An 18,722-nucleotide genomic window follows, 5' to 3' on the forward strand; every position below is an offset into this window, starting at 1 on the left:
GTTAGCGGCCTGTCCATTGAATTCTGGGACTCGGTAGAGAGCAGCTATGAAACTAATAGGAACACGGCAGCTTTGGTAGTGATTCTGAAGTCGAAGAATTCACAGCAAGACCTAGTAAGCCAGTTGGAAGAGCCGTGGAAAGCTAACTTTGTGGCTGGAAGGTTCATCCTCCTCGACGGGTTGCTATACCACAGGAGTGGGAATAACTGTGCTTTAGTGTTGGTATAAGACGACCACATTAACACCGTGTTACATGAGTGTCATGACAATCTAACAGCCAGTCATTTTTCTAAAGACCGTACGTTAGAGCGCATTCGAGCGTTAGCTTGGTGGCCTGGATGGACTGCCAGGGTAGAGCAGTACTGCATCAGCTGTGACCGTTGCCAGAAGGCTAACCGGTCTACGGGTAAACGGTTTGGCTTGTTGCAAGCAATTGAGGAACCCAAGCAGCGTTGGGAGGTCATTAATATGGATTTTGTAACAGCATTGCCCATAGCGGGAAAGGATAACTTCAATGCCGTACTGGTGGTAGTGGACCGCTTCTCAAAGAGAGCAAGATTCTTACCTTGTTATAAGGACAGTACGGCGCTAGACATAGCGCTACTGTTCTGGAATTCTATCATTCATGATGTGGGATGCCCTAAGGTGATCATTACAGACCGTGATCCAAAATTTACGTCGGAGTTTTGGCAGAGTTTGTTCCAATTGCTAGGGTCCAAACTGTCTTTTTCTACAGCGTACCATCCGCAGACGGATGGTTTAGCGGAAAGGATGATACAGACTTTGGAAGACATGATTAGGCGCTACTGCGCGTTTGGCCTTCAGTTCAAGGATGGGGACGGTTATACTCATGATTGGGTTTCTCTGCTACCTGCGTTGGAATACGCGTATAACTCCAGTATACACGCTACAACAGGCAAGACTCCGTTCGAACTGGAACGCGGATGGGTACCGCATATGCCACGGGACTTGCTTCTTAGCAAAGCAGTGACCCTACACCCGTCGGCGGAGAAGTTCCAGGAAATGATGTTGAAAGCCGAGCAACAAGCTAGCAAATGCTTGCAAGAGGCGGTTCAGTACAACAAAGACCGCTGGGATAAGAGCCACAGGGATCATGATATTCAGGTGGGAGACAGAGTACTTGTTTCTACGGTAAACTTTCAGAACCTTGGGGGTAACCGGAAACTTAAGGATGCATTTGTTGGACCGTTCTTTGTGAAAGCATTGCACGGCAGAAACGCGGTAGAGGTCATCTTAACAGAAGGCTATGACCTGAAACACCCTACATTCCCAGTGAGTCTCCTTAAGAAGTATGTACTTCCTGGAGATCATAGGGGAGAACCAGAACCAGTGGTTCCCGATGTGGAGGATGACCCACTGGAGGGTTTAGTAGCTTTTAGGATCCTCGATGAAAAGCTGACCAGGGTTAAAGGGCAGGATTGCCGCCTCTATCTGACGCGCTTTAAAAACAAATCACCAGACCTCAATAAGTGGTTACCAAAGGAACGAATCCAAAATGCGGAGGTACTTCTGCGTAAGTTTAGAGCTTCTAAAAGGCACCTTAGGACAACTCCTATAAGAGCCGTCCTTTTTTGGGGGGGCGAGTGTCAGCCAGATGCTAGTCTAGACAGCGCAGCGACTGACAACGCCGCGACTACTAGCGGCTTATAGTCACTTGGCCCTAAGCCAAGGATCGCGAAGGAGCGCGCAGAGACTGCGCGCAGCAAAGCAATCCTTGACAAGAGAAAGACACTTGTCAAGTAAGACTGTCACAGATCGACAGATCTACTAGTATAATTACGAGGGAACCTTCCTTATCGGAGTTTTCCCTCAGATTCGATTTACCAAGCCCGCCAACATTGTAGTTCTCGACAACTTCGACAACTGCGATTGGGGCCTTCGACATCTCTTTTCTTTTCTCTCTTCCATTCCCTTTTGGTATCAGCGCTTGACCTCGCCCATCTGGTAAGTTTGAGCTCTAGTATTCTTCAAATACTATTCCCCATCAGGAGCGCTGCGAGCCTCCGGTTGACCCTTGTCAACAGCCCCTCCTATAGGAGGCGTGGTTTTATCCTCCCGCTGAAGCGGTAGAGTAGAGTTTCCGACTGATTAGTCGTAGATAGCTTTTCCGCTTTATTCAGAGCGTAGTCACTTTAGAGACCCGCCCTGACACGTTGGCAGGGCACATATTAGAAAACTGACTGGTGGAACTGCTCAATCTTGGTCGCTGTTTTATCAGGTTGATCAGATTTGTACCAGCAGTACCAGTACCAGACGATTTCCGGATGCTGTCGCCATCATTTCAAGGCTCTGCAACTGCCTCATTGGGCGAGGCACCTTGTGCGAAGTACAATTGACTGATTTAGTGACGGTAGCACACAGCGGACCCTCATACATATCGTGGAGGTTGTGAGAGAGAGACAGCAAGAAAATAGCCTTACCGGGAGATTAGACAGGGTTCAGTCAGATGTATCTGAAGCTCTGCCATTTTGCGTTAAGCGCGCAGCCAAATGGAAGTGGGGATGGTGGTGAAGTTGAAGTTGCCAATACAGCCGTGGAGGAATTTATTTCAAGAATATAGACAATGTTGAAACAGATCAAGTGACCAAGCACAAGGAAAGTTAAAGACGCAGCGAAAAGTTGAAAACTGAAGGGGCGACGACGTGGGGAAATCCCGATGACCAGTACAGACCGGTGGTCCAGATTGGTCATAGACCATCTGTACTCATACATACTGAGCCCCCTCTACAGGCCCTCGAGCTGACCTGTAACCACTCGAATGAGTGTGTACAAGCCAGCATTGTGCCTGCCCAGGCGCAGGGCCCTGGCAACCTTCAGGGTGCAAAGCATGGAGGCCCAGGTCGTGTGCAGCTGGGTCGGATACTTAAAGGGTGTGGGGAAAGCTGTTTGTCCCCCCAGGGGATGAGGTTTTGTCCCACCCCCTCCCTGGAGCCCACTAATCACTTGATTAGGGCCTCCTTGATGACATTTTTGACCGACCTTCTTTTGCCTGTTGCTCCGGCACGGGCTGGAGGGTCAATCCGAGGCACCCTCCGGGGTGTTTGGGGATTAATTTCAACTTTTATGGGATTTTTGCTAATGAGCACAGGCAAAAACTTTGATCTTGCCTTCTGTGTTTCTGTGATTTTAATAAACTTGGATTAGTTCAGGCAAACGTTATGTGCAACCGAGATAGTTTGAATTACCACTTCAAGCGGTTTGAAAAACAAAAATGACAACCAAGAAGGTTTCAAGGAAGAAATCAACAACCGTGAACATTTTCACGTCCTGATAATGTTTTTCAAAACGTTTCTCATGACTTTTTGCAAGCCAGAGTCAGTTTGCAAAACCAATCTGGAGGGTTGTTTTTCCACCTGAAAGGTTGAGAAAACCCATGAATCCTCCAAAAAAAAAAAAAAAGTCAAAATTGACTTTGGGAAAAAAAAAGCTCCAAAATCCAATGGTACAGAGCATATATAGCATCAACAGCTCTCCTCAGATCAACAAAGGGTAGTTACGTTACGTTGCGTTATCCGCGCAATTTTGGTAACGTAACTATCCCCGTTATCCGCCCCCCCCCCCCCGTTACTTTACTAGTAACGGGGCCATTTTAGGCCCCGCGCGTAATGTAACGGGCCTCATTTTTGAGGCCCGTTATCGCGTTATCCCCCGGATAACGCAATAACAGACCGTTTAAGGCTTTTTAGCCACCTTTTTTGCCCGTTCTCAGGGGCTCCGCGCGCCCGGATAACGCAACGAGCATAAAAAAACTGGCTTAATGTGGTGCGATAACGTAATTGCACCGCCGTTACGCGTAACGCGTAGATAACGACAAAAATTCCGTTACGTTACCGTTATCTACGCGTTACGCGTAGCGTAACTACCCTTTGTTGCTCAGATATCGGCTGGTGGCTTGTGCTGTAAGCAGCCACCGGAGGGCAGTGGGATCGAGTTGATTGTCAGTTCGATCCGTGCCTGAGTACATCTTTTGCTGCTCCGACAGCTGCTGGAGAGTCGGTTGGCACTGCTCCTCAGCAGTATTTGCAAACGTTTTCCATAACGTATGGCGGTTTTTGCAAACGTTTTGGTGGTTCTCAAAAACATTTCTGTTAACGGAATAAGTTTTTAGAACCACCTCACAACCTATCTAGTTTTCATTCCGTTCCCACAGCGGAATGCCAACATTATTTTGAACGTTTGGCCAAACTTCTCAAACTGGTTTCCGTGGGGGCTTCGCCCCGACGTATCCTTCCAATTGTATTGTGAAAGTTTCAAATACCACTTCGCAACCGCTTTGAAACGTTCGGTTGCAGCCGTGGTGTAGGATCAAAGGCAGTATGTTGGGGTAATGGAAATACATATACATTTTTTCATAGTGCACAATGTCAACACAAAATGTACCTTGAGAAATAAATAAAAATCAACATGAGAACAAATGTTTCCAGAAATATTTCTTTTATCTGATCTTTGCCCCGATGTGCTCATTTAAGTTTACATGTGTATGTGGTTTTTTTTAATATGATGGGAAAGGTAAAGCATCCAAAACTTATTGCATACCTTATTGTGCTATGAAATGAGTAGCAGAATGTAAGCTCACATATCAGCCCAGTTCACATAAGGGACTTCTTGTGCGCACAGTTTAGGTGGGTTACATACTGGAATACCTGACTAACTTTCCCGAAGACTCCCATTATCTTACGGCTCATGACGGGGGCTACTTCTCATTGGAAAAACTCGGATTTCGATTTCTTCTAACTCGCATTCCCAACGCTTAGGGGGGATTTCGCTCTTGTCGATTGTTTGCCCCGCTGAAGGGGAATCATTGGAGGTTGCTGAGTTTCTAAGGGTTCCATTCAATTCGTCGTTGTATAAACCCCACTATTTGTTTTTACAGCTGCAATCAGCCTGTGGTCGGAATGTAACTCGATAAGGGTCGCATAAAGTGAGATGAAAAAACTAACACATTGCCAGGCGATCGGGAATGCCGACCATGTGCCAGCTAGAGGCGGCAGCCACGTCATGACAGCTCGCCAATAAGGGCTGAAATAGTGCATTTTTGAGTCTTCTGTGAGTCATTTTTACTGCTTCCTAAGGAGGATTCAAGGAATCATTTACGTTTGGCCAGAACCATCACGTGTTCTTATGATCCCCAAAAGACATAAAGTAATACTAGTAGCGATCGCGATGACGATGAACGACGCCCTGAGAATCAGATACGCTACAAATCCTCAATGAAGCACTCAAATAAAATCAGTATTTTCTTGACTGAGAAGATCCGGAAGGATGGTGAAAATCAGCAAACAACCCACCAAATTGCCGATTAAGTGTACCCCGATTAGAGCTACTGGATTCTTCATGGCCTGTGTTTGGAGAACTCCTGAGCTTGACCTCACTCGTGGATGTCGGATTCTTGAGTTTAAACCAGCGGCAGCGACGAAAAGTACCGGATTTAGAAGACTCGTGGCCCGATTGAACTTCCTTTCGTTGCACTTTGCGAAGGAATATCGAAAATACAATGATAAAAAGCTGGAGAAAATGACAATGCGCGAAGTGTATTGTGCGAGGCGTAGAAGCAAGTTAGACAGCGGAGTAGATGGCCCCACCCAACCCGCCTGATTTCAATCTGAATGTTTCAATGAAAATCTGATTTGCTTACCAGTATGGTTATACAGAGTTGGGCTAACATATCCCAGAGAAAAGAATAAAAGCAAACCCGAAGACGTTCGATCCGGATGCCGACGCTATCGCCGAGATCTTTTGCTCGAGACACGAGGCGAGTTAGCTCGATTGTAAGCTGTTTTTTCTCTTCATCGGACGTTGACACTCTCATTCGTTCCCAGATGAACGAGCTTTGCCCCAAGGTCTCGATAGTCTGAATTACCCTGACTGTGAGTTGTCTATGAATTATGGATAACCCAATCACTGGCGGGAGAGTGGCAACGACGAGTACCAACGGGAAACCAAGGAATAAAAAATTGACGAAAGTCGGTGATGGTGCCCATCGTCTGACGTCATGGGTCATAGCCTTATGGTTATAGTAGCTTCAGAACGGAAGGTTTCAAGTCAGTGTCTCAGTTTTCTATATCATGCTCTTTTTAGCTGGAAGCAGATTCAGCCCGCTTTCTTAACAATGTTGCTATTTAAGCCAATCAACTAACATTGCGACCACGAAACAATGCATCTGACTCCAGTAAGTAAGCATTTCGCACACGCACATCATTGCCAAGCTGCGGAAGACTCGGATAAGGGTTAACTTTCAAAAAAGAATGAGATTTTGGCCCGATAAAAAATGAACAATCATATCAAGGTACGTACGCCGGTTCCACCTGGGCATGAAGAGCATACTGTGCTGAGTGTGCTATCAGAAATTGAAGCACGATGTACGCTTCAGTGGCCGCGGAGCCCATCAACTGGGACGCCGTCATCACGATACCACCATTGACCCAGTACAAAGGGGCTCTAGAAACTTAAGCCCCCAAAAAGGATAGAAAATCCGTTAGGCTTTAACCAAAGTAACTAGAGCGGTACCAATAGTAAGGACAAACCGTTTCCCGCAAAAGAGTGATCCCTGATATACAGCTTCCTGAAAAGCCAATGAGACCGTATCGTCCCTCGAAAACATGGCAGTACGAGAATGACCAAGCAGAATATCGCAATCAGCAGATGGATGATGAAAAAAATAAGCAAAAGGATTTTGGTGAGTCCGGACATCGGTGCTGAGCCCTTAGAAGCACTGCGTTCCATGAGATATGCGAAAGGATTAACCCCCGAAGGGACCGGGCTCCACATCTTGTCATTCTGAAGTAAACTCGGCTGGCTCGTCTTCACACTTTGCGAGGTTAAGTGGTCAGCCGGCGGCGGGGTGTCGATCATGAAGGATGAAGCAGAAAGATAAGTCCCGGTTAAGCCAAAAATCCGAGTGGCACAGAAATTGCGGTCAGAGACAAGATGCTAGATGTAAGCTATGACCCACGCTTTCTCATTTTAAATACCTCTGGAACTCACATCCCAGGAGCCCTCAGGAGCCCCATGAATCTTTTATGTATGTAATATGTATGTTCCTCACATTTTGACACACGGAAAGCGAAAAAATTGCAAATGGCTTGTTTCAAAGTTGATAACCCCCGGTCCCCGCGGTGTTCGAACCCAAGTAAGGTTTTCTCATTGATTTGTAGCTCGGGATCAAATGCTGACTATATGCAAAGAGGTTAAGTGGCTTGGCATCACTCTTGCCCACAAGCTGACATCGAATTCTACGACCAATAAGCGGAAACGTAAAAGTATTTCCTGAAACGAAACCGCCAAAAAATTCTTGATGAGGACTCCAGGAAAGACTGAGGAGCGCAGTGCTCTTGCCTTTACCTTAACTGAAAAGACTTGTTAAGTTCGCACCTACCCCAGATATCGTTTGGTGCCCAAATTTGGCCAGCACCCTTGAACCATTCGACCGAATTATAAACTTGGCTAACAAGATTGATAATCTCCTGACGATTTACATAAACCTTAGGGGCCTTCCAAGTCTACCCTTGTCCACTGGCATCACTCCAGAACGGCCGTTCGGGGCGCCACCGTAGCAACCATTCAGCTTTTTGACTAGCAAACGTTGTCGCCCTGGAATCGATTGTTGGATTCAGGACATGACTGCCCACTGTGAGGAACTTATGCCGAAGGCTAGATTGGAAAACATGCCCTGGTAATTCAGGCGCAGCTGGAAGAGCTCAACACCGCGGGACAAGCTTGTTGGAAATTTGACTCCTAGCGGTGGGCCGGTAAAAAGTCCGCACCAAAAATGTGGTCCCAGAACGGCCCCACTCGACGTCAGGACCTTCCGTATGTACATACATGGCCAGTTTGACAGATTTGGACTTGAACAATCATCAAATCTTTTGCTTGTTGCGACTAATTGAAGTCCATGATTGGTTCAATCAATACACCAACCCTGCATGCATTGTCAAGTTCTGGTGGCACCGTTCCAAATTTGAAGTTCCCTGGACACTGCTACAAATATTGCGTTCAGACTTCTCTGGATAATCCGGTCTTTACGGCAAACGACACCGGCCTTATCACACAATAGGACAAACTCCAAGTCGGCCGAGCTGCAAAAACGGGAACATCATGTTGGCACTTTTTGTTGCCCTCAAAGCTGTAGGGCAGATCCTCTTAGGGATCCCACTGTAACAAGAAGGACGCTGCTCGAGGTGCAAGAGCTACTAATAATTTGATCTAATAAACATTCAATTATAAGTTAATTTCTATGGAATAAACCCAGGTTTATCCGCTGAAAACATTGTACTACATGGTACCTAAGCTGTACCCATATGAAAATTCGCAGAACGAGACTTGCTAAGAAACTTGAAAGGATGATGAATCGAATGGCACTCGAGGCGCATGTGACTGACAAGAACCAATCTTTGACCGCAGGGATCGTAAACCTTCAGGAAACAAGCGGGATCCGCTCGGCGTTTCCCCCCTTCATGCAGGATTTCACAAATCTGAGTCGTGTTGCTCTTGTGAATCGCCCACTTCGTTTGTTTCCTAGGGTCAAGATTCAGTTAATCAGTGAATGGAGCGTGCCTATCTCTGCACGATTTAAGAGCGCCACTCACCGCTTTTTCCTGGGATCCGGGTAACCTCCCGGCTTGCGGCAGGTGTCTCTGTGGCAATACTTTAATTTCGATCTCTTCCTCATTGGGGTCCAAAGGATTACAGGAGGCACTACTGTCGTTGGCTATCTTCCCCGTCGAAGAAATAACTTTTCTACTCGACATTCTTGGCTGTTCGCCCAATCGATCTTGGTACAACCTCCACTATTCCCTCGCAAGATGTGTCGTTAATCTCGGTAGGGTGAATTGAAAAGGGATGCATACAGCGACATAAAGAGTACTAACGCATTGCCAAGCAATAGGGATCGAAGACCAAGTGCACGCCAGTGTCGATACCCATGAAGTGACCCCTCGCCAGTAAGGCCTGGACAGTGAAAGATATATAATTTTGTGCTCTCATAAAATCAATTACCAATATCATGGAATATTTCCAGGATGTACTCACGATGAGATAAAATCACCTGTCCTTGTGACCCATAAGCCAAACAGGGTCATGCTAGTAATCATTGATACAATGATAAATACCGCCCTGATGAGTAGATGGACTACGTATCCACAATAGAGAACTCAAATGCAGTCAGGGCCCTGCTTAGATCCTAGAGGTCCGATGCTGCCAGATGACCAGAGATAATGTGAAGTGATCAGCATAATACCCACAGAATTGACGATTGACCAATTTTCGAGTGTTGCTACTGTTTTGCTCCTCGCTCGCGCTGGGCCAATCCTTGGGCCTGAACCATTGACGGAAGGGATTTGGTTTGCATGACTCACGGCGAGATCGGACCTGCTGTTGGTGAAACTTCATAACAACTATCGAGGACACGCCGATGAAACACTGGAGGAAATGGAAAGGGTCAGTCGTCCAATGAGATCCCAGAGAACGAATCCCTGCCCCGCTCGTCTCTTGACCAAATTTTGGCCGGCTTACCACAAACGTTACAGAAATTAGGGCCAAGATAATAGAGAGTAAAATTCGAATAAATTTTACACTGCGCGTGACACGTTGTTGAATTTGATCGCCGGTGGATTTTGCCCCGGATACGACTTCAGTGAGTTGGGTTACCAGCTGGTATTTTTCAGAAACAGACGTTGTCGGCACTTTTAACTGGTCCCAAACGGATGCGCCCTCCTTCAGAATTTCCAGCATGTCTGTCGCCTGATGGACCAGCTCTGCATGGAATACGGACATGACACCGAACACCGAAACGGTTGCAATGATGATGACCATTGGGAAGCCAAGAAACAAAACATTGATGAAAGTCGGTGATGGAGTCCATTTCCTGAACTCTTGGGCGATATCTTCGGCCTGAGTCTCGTGGTCATAGTAGCTTCAGTGATCATGTATGAGTTTCAGCCAGCTTTCTTCATCATCAAGCTTGTTGTCTTCAAAATTCAACCAACTAACATCGTGACCACGAAACAATGCATCAGACTCCAGTAGGTTAGCATTTCGCACATGAACATCAATCCTATACTGAAGGATAGGCGTTGAGTGTCAACACTGCAAGACTTCTCTTTCCTCGGTAGACAAATACAGAGACATCACATTGCATACCAGCACTTACGCAGGCTCCGTCAGGGTCGCACTGGGTCTTCCCACCGTGCTTGCAATCTTGAACCAATCGATGATATATGCCAGCGTGGCTACCGAGCCTAGCAATTGAGACATGGTCATCACCACCCCAGCATTAAGCCAGAACAGAGGGGCTTTGTAAAGTTGGGCTGCAGAAACGAGGAAAGCCGCGGATTAGTATCGGACCCAAGAGAACATCGCGGCATGCAACCAACCGCTCTGCCCAGGCCGATTCTTGATGTATAGCCTTCTGAAAATCCATTGCGACCGTTTGATGCCATGGACATAGGGCAGCACGAGGATGACCGAGCAAAAGACGGCAACGACCAGATGGCAGATGAAGAGGAAGATCAAGAGGCCCTTGGTGAATCCGGAGAACTCTGAGAAAAGCTGGGACGTAAACTGGGCGACTTGGAGCGCGAAAGGATTGACCCCGGCGGGGATCGGGCCGGAACCGCGGCTGGCCATGAAGCGGGGGCGATGTTCTCCTCGGGAGGCTTTTCCCAGTAACGCCGAGGCTGTGGTGAACGAGGACGTGCGGGTCCTCCTGGCCTGTCCTGGCGAGTCGAGTCAGTCACACTTCTTATGTATGCAGTTGTATTATAGAGCCCCAAGAAGGATGGGTGGAGGCAGCCTACTCCTTGTGTACGTAAACAAATCAATCTAAACTCAACGAAGGAAACGAGAACAAAATGATTGGGAGTGGAGGGTGGGACTTATTTGCTCCGGAGGCTCGGCATCTCACGGCAGGCATGTGGCCGAGGACGTCTGAGGAATCTGTACGTTGTTCAAAGCTTGGCTCGAGCCTTGTGGGACAGGGTCACGGAAGGCGCGAAGTGTCGGCGATTTCCAGCGAGTTCCTGGGGTTTGTTGTCGTCATCAGCCGAATGTCCGCACGGATCCATCGCCGAGAATGTGAGCTGGCCGCTTGCGGAACCCATGAATTTGCTCCTCCCGGCGTCCCCAAAGCCTTGCAGATGAAAAGCCTTGCAGAGGTTGCATCTGGACAGGAGACAGCAGATATCGCACGCTATTACGTGCAGACCCAAAAGACCACCTCGCAAGTCTACACGGCAGTTGCACGGATTAGGGTTTCGGCCGTCAAAACTGCCGTCAGAGCCAAGTGACAGTCAGATTGACCGCTCACCTACACCACAGGTGAAGTTTTAAAGTTTGAATCCAGTAAAAATACTGGAGGGCAAGAAAAACCAAAAAGCGATCGGAATGCTTCCGGTGTGGTCAAAGGACCGGAATCATTCCGATTGCAATTTGGGTTAAACCCAAACCTGAATAGATGGGTCCGCGCCGGAATGAAGTCGGAATTCATTTGACTTCATTCCAAGAAACAGACCGGAATCTCATTCCGGTTTCTTTCCTGGATTTTCCCCGGAATAGTTTCGTATACAACCGGGCAAGCCCCACAAATGCAGCCTTATATCCACTAATCACACACCTGACTGCATAGTGTGTCTAGCATAGTGGTCAAGCAGCTCCTGTGGGATAGATCAGCCAGATGGTGCTGGTTCAATCCCCCCTTTTGTTTGACCAGTTGCCCACTTGCATTTTCAAGCCTTCAGCAGCCCGCGCCAACCCGTCACCATTCCGAATAGCCATCAAAAGCAATTTGGAATGGGGTTGGCAATCCAAAATAAATTTGGAATCCCATCCAGTAAACCGCTGGATTCCTTTCTGGAGAATTGCCAACCGTCAATGGACAGTCCACCCTTGCAGGCGAGTCCACCCTTGCAGGCGGGCCAACCGAAAGCATTTTGGTGGGCGATCGAAATAATTTCGACGTGCTTCACCCATGGTGTAACGGCCTCCCGTCAGCTGTCAAACTGCCACCCGAATTAACAGCCGAACCGCCGGCACTTGACTCCAGGCAAGTTTAACATAACTTGCCTGGGGCCGGTTTGCCGACAAACGCGCTTGACCCGGTGGGAACAGTGGCAAGCTCCAGGCTAACCCCAAAAAAAGGGCAGAGGGGGCCAAGACAAAGTCCGCCCATCAGAGGGACACGTCACCCTTGGCCCTCATCCATCCACCCACCTCATTTTTCTAAGTCCGCTCATTGGATCACCACCACCCTCCATCTCCCCCACCCTCACCAAACCACATCCTCAGACATGTCCCTCTGCGCCTGCCTCCTCCTTGCCCGGCCCACACCCCATCCACATCACATCCCCCATCAAGCTCCGCACCTTGCTTGGCTCCATCGGCTCCTTCCAAGCCACGTTCCCCTGACTATCCCTCCTCCTCGTCTTCCTCCTTGCCTGCTCGCTTCTGAGCTGATTTTTACTATTGATCGATCTTTCCAACCACAGGGAACGTTGCGAGGACCCGGCAAGATTTGTGCGGTCACTGATGGCCAGGCCTTTTATTCTCATCATGGCCTCCAAGCTGAGGGAACACCACACCAGCCAACCACACCAAGCCCATGATGAGCCCATTCATCCAGCCCATCCTGCCGGCTGAGTTTGAGCAGCACTTCGGCTCTCTTGTTGGTTGGTCTTTGAGAACTGGGTGGTGTGGCTGAGAGATCAAGAGGCTGATGCTCCTCATTCGCTTCTCACCCGCAGAGTTGTCAAGCAAGGCCTTGGGCAGCTCAATCGTCGCCGTCTCCAACCAATGGTTTGCACCCACTGAATCCCTGCTCAAGCAACATGTTTGTATCTCCCTCACTCTCATCGACTACCTCCATAAATTGGGCATTCATTCTTCATTGCTCACTGTTCTCAATTCAGCCCCCTTTGGATTTGAGAGACCAGTTTGGACCCAACGGCGCACTCTATGATGTAAGTGGCACATATAAACAGCTGTTGTATATATATAAATACTTGGACCCTGGCTCATCTAAGGAATTATTTGCTTCAGTATTCTGTGATTTCTCTTTTCATTATCTCTCCTTCCCTCCCTAGCATGTATTCAGAAAAAGAAAAGATTAAAAAAACAATAAAAGATCAAAAAAAAAAATTAAAATGCAATAAAATACAAGAAAGTGCCCTGGTGGCCGTTAAACCAAAACTAAAAGTGCCCATGAGTAATGTGATTGGCCGGCAAATTGCTGGTGGTGTGCGATTGAATGGTGGTCGAATGTTGGGCAAGCGGCCCTGACCGCTTTTGTAGGGGGGCTTGGGTTGGATGGCGTGTTGCCGGACGGGTTAATGTGCCCTTACTTTTGCCAGCGGGTTGTCGGCTTGCGCATTGGCGGGGGTACCGTCAATTTTGGCGGTCCGCTTGACGGTTGACGGGAGGCTGGCATGCAAACGGTCAACGCTGGCTGGGGGGGAACTGTCAAATTGACGGCCGAACTTTGGGCGCTTCGGCGGCAATGTGCAACTGCCATGTACAGTCTGGCTGGACCAAGCCGCTGTCCTGGCAAACTTAACACAAGTCCCTCCCTGTGCTTGCGGGGCGCAAGCACCCTCCCGCTTGTGGGAGGGACTTGTGCCTCATGTCCAACATTTGGCTTGAGGCTGCCCAGCCAAATGTTGAAAAAATCCTTCTAACCCCCATATCACCACATACCCCTCTGATTTTTTCACAGCCTCCGGTACCATTAGAATCAGCTTTTGTTTCTACATAATCTCATGTGTCCAAAACAACACCTACCACCATCCACTGAAAAAAAAATGATGTAGAAATTCCACCTTGGAGCCTATCCGGCCTGATCTAAACCAGATAGCCAGTCCGGCCTAAACGCATGAAATTAAGGTTTGTCATCATATGTCAAACCCTGTGGGACTCCTTGCTTATGCACTCAAGAGACCTGCCCATATTAATCCAATACTGGAAAAAACTGTGAGAGCGTGTCCTACCTCAACCTTTGGATAATCCAATGGCTTCTTTGCATTGCTCAGGAATAGCCCGCACCAGAATGGCCACTGAGCGGCCAGTTTTTGATGGTTCTACTTGAAAAAATATGTACAGGACAGCTCAGATTGAGAGCTATAACCTGGCATATGGGGCTTTGAATTTCAAGTTGAGAGGGAGAGGGAATAGAGATGTAAATACAAAATATGTGATTTTCTGCGCAAAACCCTGTCAGCCTCAGGCAAAGAATGTGACTTGAGTCCTAAGCCTCTCCTTCGGAGACGCTTTGCGCCTCCCCGGAGAGGCTTAGTTAAGCTTGCTGTCCTGGGCCCCGGCTCGCACACTCCCCACATGCAATACATTACGTAAACACGTCACTCTTACCCGGTTCGGGAGTGTGAAAGCGAAAACGATGTACACATTAGGACGGTTCACGTAGGTATTTTTTAACCCTGCTGATGTTATAAATCAGCAAGCCTTCCCAGCCAAATTGGCTGGGACCGTGGGATAAACTTTATTTCGGTCTTGCTGATTTCGGCCCTACGTGAACCGTCCTATTACACACGCAAATTCATTCCGACAACCAGCGAGAGAATGTCTACAGAAACAAGCCCCCGATGCGGCCCGCGGCCGGGCCATGCCCGCGTCCCCGGGAAGCTGTCCAGACGGGGGAGAGACCCGGCGGCGGGCGCGGCGTAAAGACACGGCCCCAAAGACGAAGCGCAGAGGGGGCCCACCAAAACCATCCCCGCGCCCTCACCCACTCCTTGCGCACCCACACACCCATACACACACGCCGAGTCTGGGACGAAGCAGCGATTCCAAGCCCCCATAAATTAAAAAAAGAAAAAAAAAAAACACGAGTCTACAAGGTGATTGAACGAGGACAATGGAGGGGCGGGAGGAGAGAGAGAGAAAGGGGGGGGGGGGGGGGAGTCAGTGGCGGGGAGGAGTGAACGGGGCGAAGCTCTTTGGTTGGTGGTGCTGCGGGAGCTGGTGGTGTGGGTGTTGAGGATGTTGCTGTGGATGCTGTTGAGGATGCTGTTGAGGATGATGCGGATGTGGCTGCTGATGTGGCTGCGGACGTGGCTGCGGATGGGACTGCTGATGAGACTGCTGATGTGGCTGCTGATGGGACTGCTGATGGGACTGCGGATGAGACTGCGGATGGGACTGCTGATGGGACTGCGGATGAGACTGCGGATGAGACTGCTGATGAGACTGCTGATGGGACTGCGGATGAGACTGCTGATGCTGCTGCTGCGAATGCTGCTGCTGCGGATGCTGATGCTGAGGAAGATGCGACAGATGAGCAGGCATCGGAAACGCGGAAGCGAAGAGGGCAGCGACGGGAGCCGGGGCGGCGGGGCCAGCGAACGGGCCCGCTCCCGCAGGCCTAGCGGTGATCGCGGCGGCGGCGGAGCCGGGGGTGGAGGGAGGGGCGAGCGGGGGCGGGAGGGAGGGCGAGAGATGGTGGAGGAGGAGGTGGTGGTGGTGGTGCAGGATGCCGGCAAGCGGGGCGTTCCTGGCCGCCGAGGGGGCGGGGTCGCGGGGGAGCTGGTGATGGATGTACGGGCTCGCGGCGGTGCTGGTGGCACTGGTGGGGTTGGCTCCGTTGGTGTTGGCTAGCGAGAACGGGGGGCTGGAGGAGGCGTGGATGAGCGGTGCGAGCGGGGAGGGAGGCGCGAGGGGCTTGAGGTGAGGCGAAGGGTGGATCTGGCCTTGTTGCTGCTGATGTTCTTGGTGCTGCTGCTGTTCGTGTTGTTGCTGTTGCTGTTGTTGTTGGGCCTGATGCTGTTTTTGCTGCTGCTGTTGTTGTTGGGCCTGATGCTGTTTTTGCTGCTGTTGTTGTTGTTGTTGTTGTTGTTGCTGTTGCTGCTGCTGCTGTTGTTGGGCCTGATGTTGTTGCTGCTGCTCCCCGTCTCGCTCCCGCTCCCGCTGCTGCTGCTCCCGCTCCGCCCGCTCGCGCTGGTGACTCTGCTGCTGGAGAAGAAGATGATGGCCGCGGTGGAGATCGCTGGCCGAGCGTCTGGGGCCGGCGGAAGCGGGCGGAGGGGGGAGGGCGCGGAAGGCGGGCTGGAGGGAGAGTTTGGGCAGCGGCGGGGGCGGGGAGGGCTGCAGGATCTGGAGCAGCTGGTTCCCGAACGGCTGGGAGGAGACGGGGGTCGTGGAGAGGGGTGGGATGTGCGGGCGGAGAAGCGAGGCGGCCGTCGAGGGCCGCGAAGCCTCGAAGGGCGTCCCGGGGAGATCCCCCGACCCTGCGTCCGGCCGGACCGGCGTCCGACGCCCCTCCGCACCCCCCGCCGGCGGCTCCTCGCCCGTCTCGCGCGCCTTCAGCATCGTCATCGTCGACCGGGCTATCAGCTCGTCGATGTGCGCCTTGTCCCGCTGGATCATGTTGGCATGTTCGTTCCCGTTCGACAGATGATACTTCAGCCCGGCTACCATGCACAAACAGCTCTCTGTCAGTTGGGGGGTACATCTTTCGATGGGCAGAGGCACTGACAGGTCTGTTGGTACCGCTTGTCGCAGCCCTCGATCGGACACAGATACTTCCGGGCTGCCTCGCGCTCCTCGCTCTTGGCGCTCCGGGGGCCGTTGGGGGCGGCCTTCTTCTTGGCCCGTCCGCGGCCCGAGCTCTTCGGCTGCTGCTGCTGCTGTTTCTGGCTGGTCGATGCGGCGGGGGGCTCATGGGGGAAGGGCACGGGGATGGAGGGGTCGTCGGGCTTGGTGGTGGTGGTGGTGGTGTTCTTGTTGGCAGTGTTCTGGCGGCGCTGGTGGTGGGACTGGTGGTGGCGCTCCGGGTTGAGGTTCTTGACCCGCTTGTTGGTTGCAGTGTCGGTGATGAAGTGGTCGGGTGCGGTCTGGATGTGATAGCGTATGCCGGCGATGTTCTGTGTGGAAGACAGCAGCTGTGAGTTGGGTACAAGGTCGATCTAGGGGCCAGGGGAAGCAAAGCATACCTTCCAGTCCCTGAGACAGCCGTCCATCGTGCACAGGAAGGGCCGTTCGATCGAGCCCCTGAAGTTCTCGTGGGTGTCTCTCCAGTGGGCAAGCAGCATGCCGCAGTTGTTGAACTGCACGGGGGGCTGTTGCTGCTGGCATTGCGGGTATCCACAGCCGTAGGGCTTGACGGCGGGGTCGTTTGAGTCTGCGATCTGCTCGGAGAGCTGGCCGACGACGGTGCCGCGCTTGGTGATCGTTGGCTGGGCGGGGGGCTTGTTCTTCTTGGCCCGTTTCGCTGGGGGCGGGTTGCTGGCGGTCGCTGGCGGGGGGGAGCTGGATCGTTTGGGGGCCGGGTGTGGGTGTGAGGGGGATGCGCCTGGGGAGTGGTGCTGCTGGCTGAGGTAGTGGTGGTGGTAGAGGTGGGTGAGCGTGCTGGGGTGCTGGGGATGGTAGAACAGCCTGGGGTGGGGCTGGCTGAGTTCGGGGAGTGGGTTCGGGTGGCTGGGCAGGCTGAAGGTCGGCTGGGCGTGGTGCTGGCTGGCTGGGGAGGAGTGGCTGGTGGAGAAGGAGATGTTGCTTTTGGCAGTGTTCGGTCGACTGCCCGGCGGATCAGCTGACATGCTTCTTTTTTTTCTAAAAAAGTTTTCTTCTTTTTTTTTTTCTCTCTCTCGTTTCGTGGATGTTGTTTTTTTTTTTTCTGAGTTCTTCTGTTTGGTCGGCAAGAGTCTATGTACATGAAAAAAAAAGACCCACTCCAACCTTAATATGTATGTATATCAGCCAAGCATTGCGGGAGTCGATCCGGTAGACGATCAAACGGCCACGGATCACTCCAGATATCCGAGATCCCAAGCCAGCGGATATCTCGATATCCGCAAATATTCACATCCTGAAACCTTGGCCGAGTTCAAGCCAGGTTTGGGCTGGCTGCTGGGGGAAATTGGCAATGTCAGCCCAACCCAACAGACCCACAACCTTAAGCTTAGGAGTCAAGTGGGAGCAAGCAGCAGAGCTGTCCATGCCAGCCTCAAGCTTAACTAAGCCACCCATGGTGAGCAGGTCTGGGCTGCCTACCAGAGAGGCTTCCGTGCAAAAGCACCAAGCTTGGGTGAGCCAGACATGATGTACACACCATTATTTCTCTCCTGCTTTCTATTCCACTCATTGGATTTTTTTTTTTCTTTCTTTCTTTTTTGGTTTTTCTGACAGCTTACCATCTGCTTGATTTCTCAGTATTTTTATTTATTGTTGTATCCTCCCCGTTTCATATTTCAAACTTGGCAGCAAGAAGTAGTATGACTGCCCACGGTCCTTGCCTTATGGGGTGCAAGCCAAATCAAAGTTCAAAATCTTGAACTTGAACAAAAAAAAATCACTGGATACAATCAAAATTTTGTGATAAAAAGAAAATAAATCAAGAACATGGAGAAGTAAAAGATTATGTTGAGTGTTGAGAGTGTGGTGATGCAAACAAGGCTGCTCCCAGCCAAACCTTAGAATCGGCTCACACAAGCAAAAGGGTTTTATAAGTATGCAAGGCCCTCCCTCCAGTCAGGGTTGCTTTGTGACCAGCCAAATGCTGCACACCTGCATGGAGACTGGGATTTGTGTTGAGGTCATGGAGGCCTATGCCGTATGTCAAAATTCCCACACAATGAGTTTCTTTGATTTGGGCTGAAACCCCTCTATTTTGCCTTTCTCACCCTGGAGCTGCTTTGCTGTACATGTCCACCCAGTTTGCTTCACAGACAATGAAGGTAGAGAATGTCAAAACGGACCCGGGTACC

The 18,722-nt window shown here is 50.5% G+C and overlaps 4 protein-coding genes across 4 annotated transcripts; 1 reads left to right on the top strand and 3 right to left on the bottom strand.

Annotated features, from left to right (window-relative positions):
- Positions 1-4,695: 4,695 nt before the first annotated feature.
- On the bottom strand, positions 4,696-6,873 carry PtA15_4A553 (uncharacterized protein; the record flags this gene model as incomplete). The annotated part of the gene is made up of 8 exons (XM_053168449.1): positions 4,696-4,878; positions 4,962-5,040; positions 5,116-5,218; positions 5,310-5,526; positions 5,657-6,041; positions 6,159-6,227; positions 6,316-6,466; positions 6,546-6,873. 8 exons carry the CDS (start codon positions 6,871-6,873, stop codon positions 4,696-4,698), a joined length of 1,515 nt encoding a protein of 504 aa, XP_053019657.1.
- Positions 6,874-8,160: 1,287 nt separating this feature from the next.
- Positions 8,161-10,644, bottom strand: PtA15_4A554 (uncharacterized protein; the record flags this gene model as incomplete). Its single annotated transcript, XM_053168450.1, has 10 exons — positions 8,161-8,223; positions 8,400-8,535; positions 8,607-8,665; positions 8,889-8,967; positions 9,049-9,148; positions 9,261-9,438; positions 9,532-9,931; positions 10,009-10,077; positions 10,169-10,325; positions 10,392-10,644. The coding sequence occupies 10 exons, from the start codon at positions 10,642-10,644 to the stop codon at positions 8,161-8,163; spliced, it is 1,494 nt and encodes a 497-aa protein (XP_053019658.1).
- Positions 10,645-15,288: 4,644 nt separating this feature from the next.
- Positions 15,289-16,417, top strand: PtA15_4A555 (uncharacterized protein; the record flags this gene model as incomplete). The annotated part of the gene is made up of 2 exons (XM_053168451.1): positions 15,289-15,594; positions 16,103-16,417. 2 exons carry the CDS (start codon positions 15,289-15,291, stop codon positions 16,415-16,417), a joined length of 621 nt encoding a protein of 206 aa, XP_053019659.1.
- A 508-nt stretch (positions 16,418-16,925) lies between these two features.
- On the bottom strand, positions 16,926-17,555 carry PtA15_4A556 (uncharacterized protein; the record flags this gene model as incomplete). Its single annotated transcript, XM_053168452.1, has 2 exons — positions 16,926-17,254; positions 17,534-17,555. 2 exons carry the CDS (start codon positions 17,553-17,555, stop codon positions 16,926-16,928), a joined length of 351 nt encoding a protein of 116 aa, XP_053019660.1.
- Between the last annotated feature and the right edge of the window lie 1,167 nt (positions 17,556-18,722).

Source organism: Puccinia triticina, chromosome 4A (assembly GCF_026914185.1).
Source record: "Puccinia triticina chromosome 4A, complete sequence".
NCBI lineage: Eukaryota > Fungi > Basidiomycota > Pucciniomycetes > Pucciniales > Pucciniaceae > Puccinia > Puccinia triticina.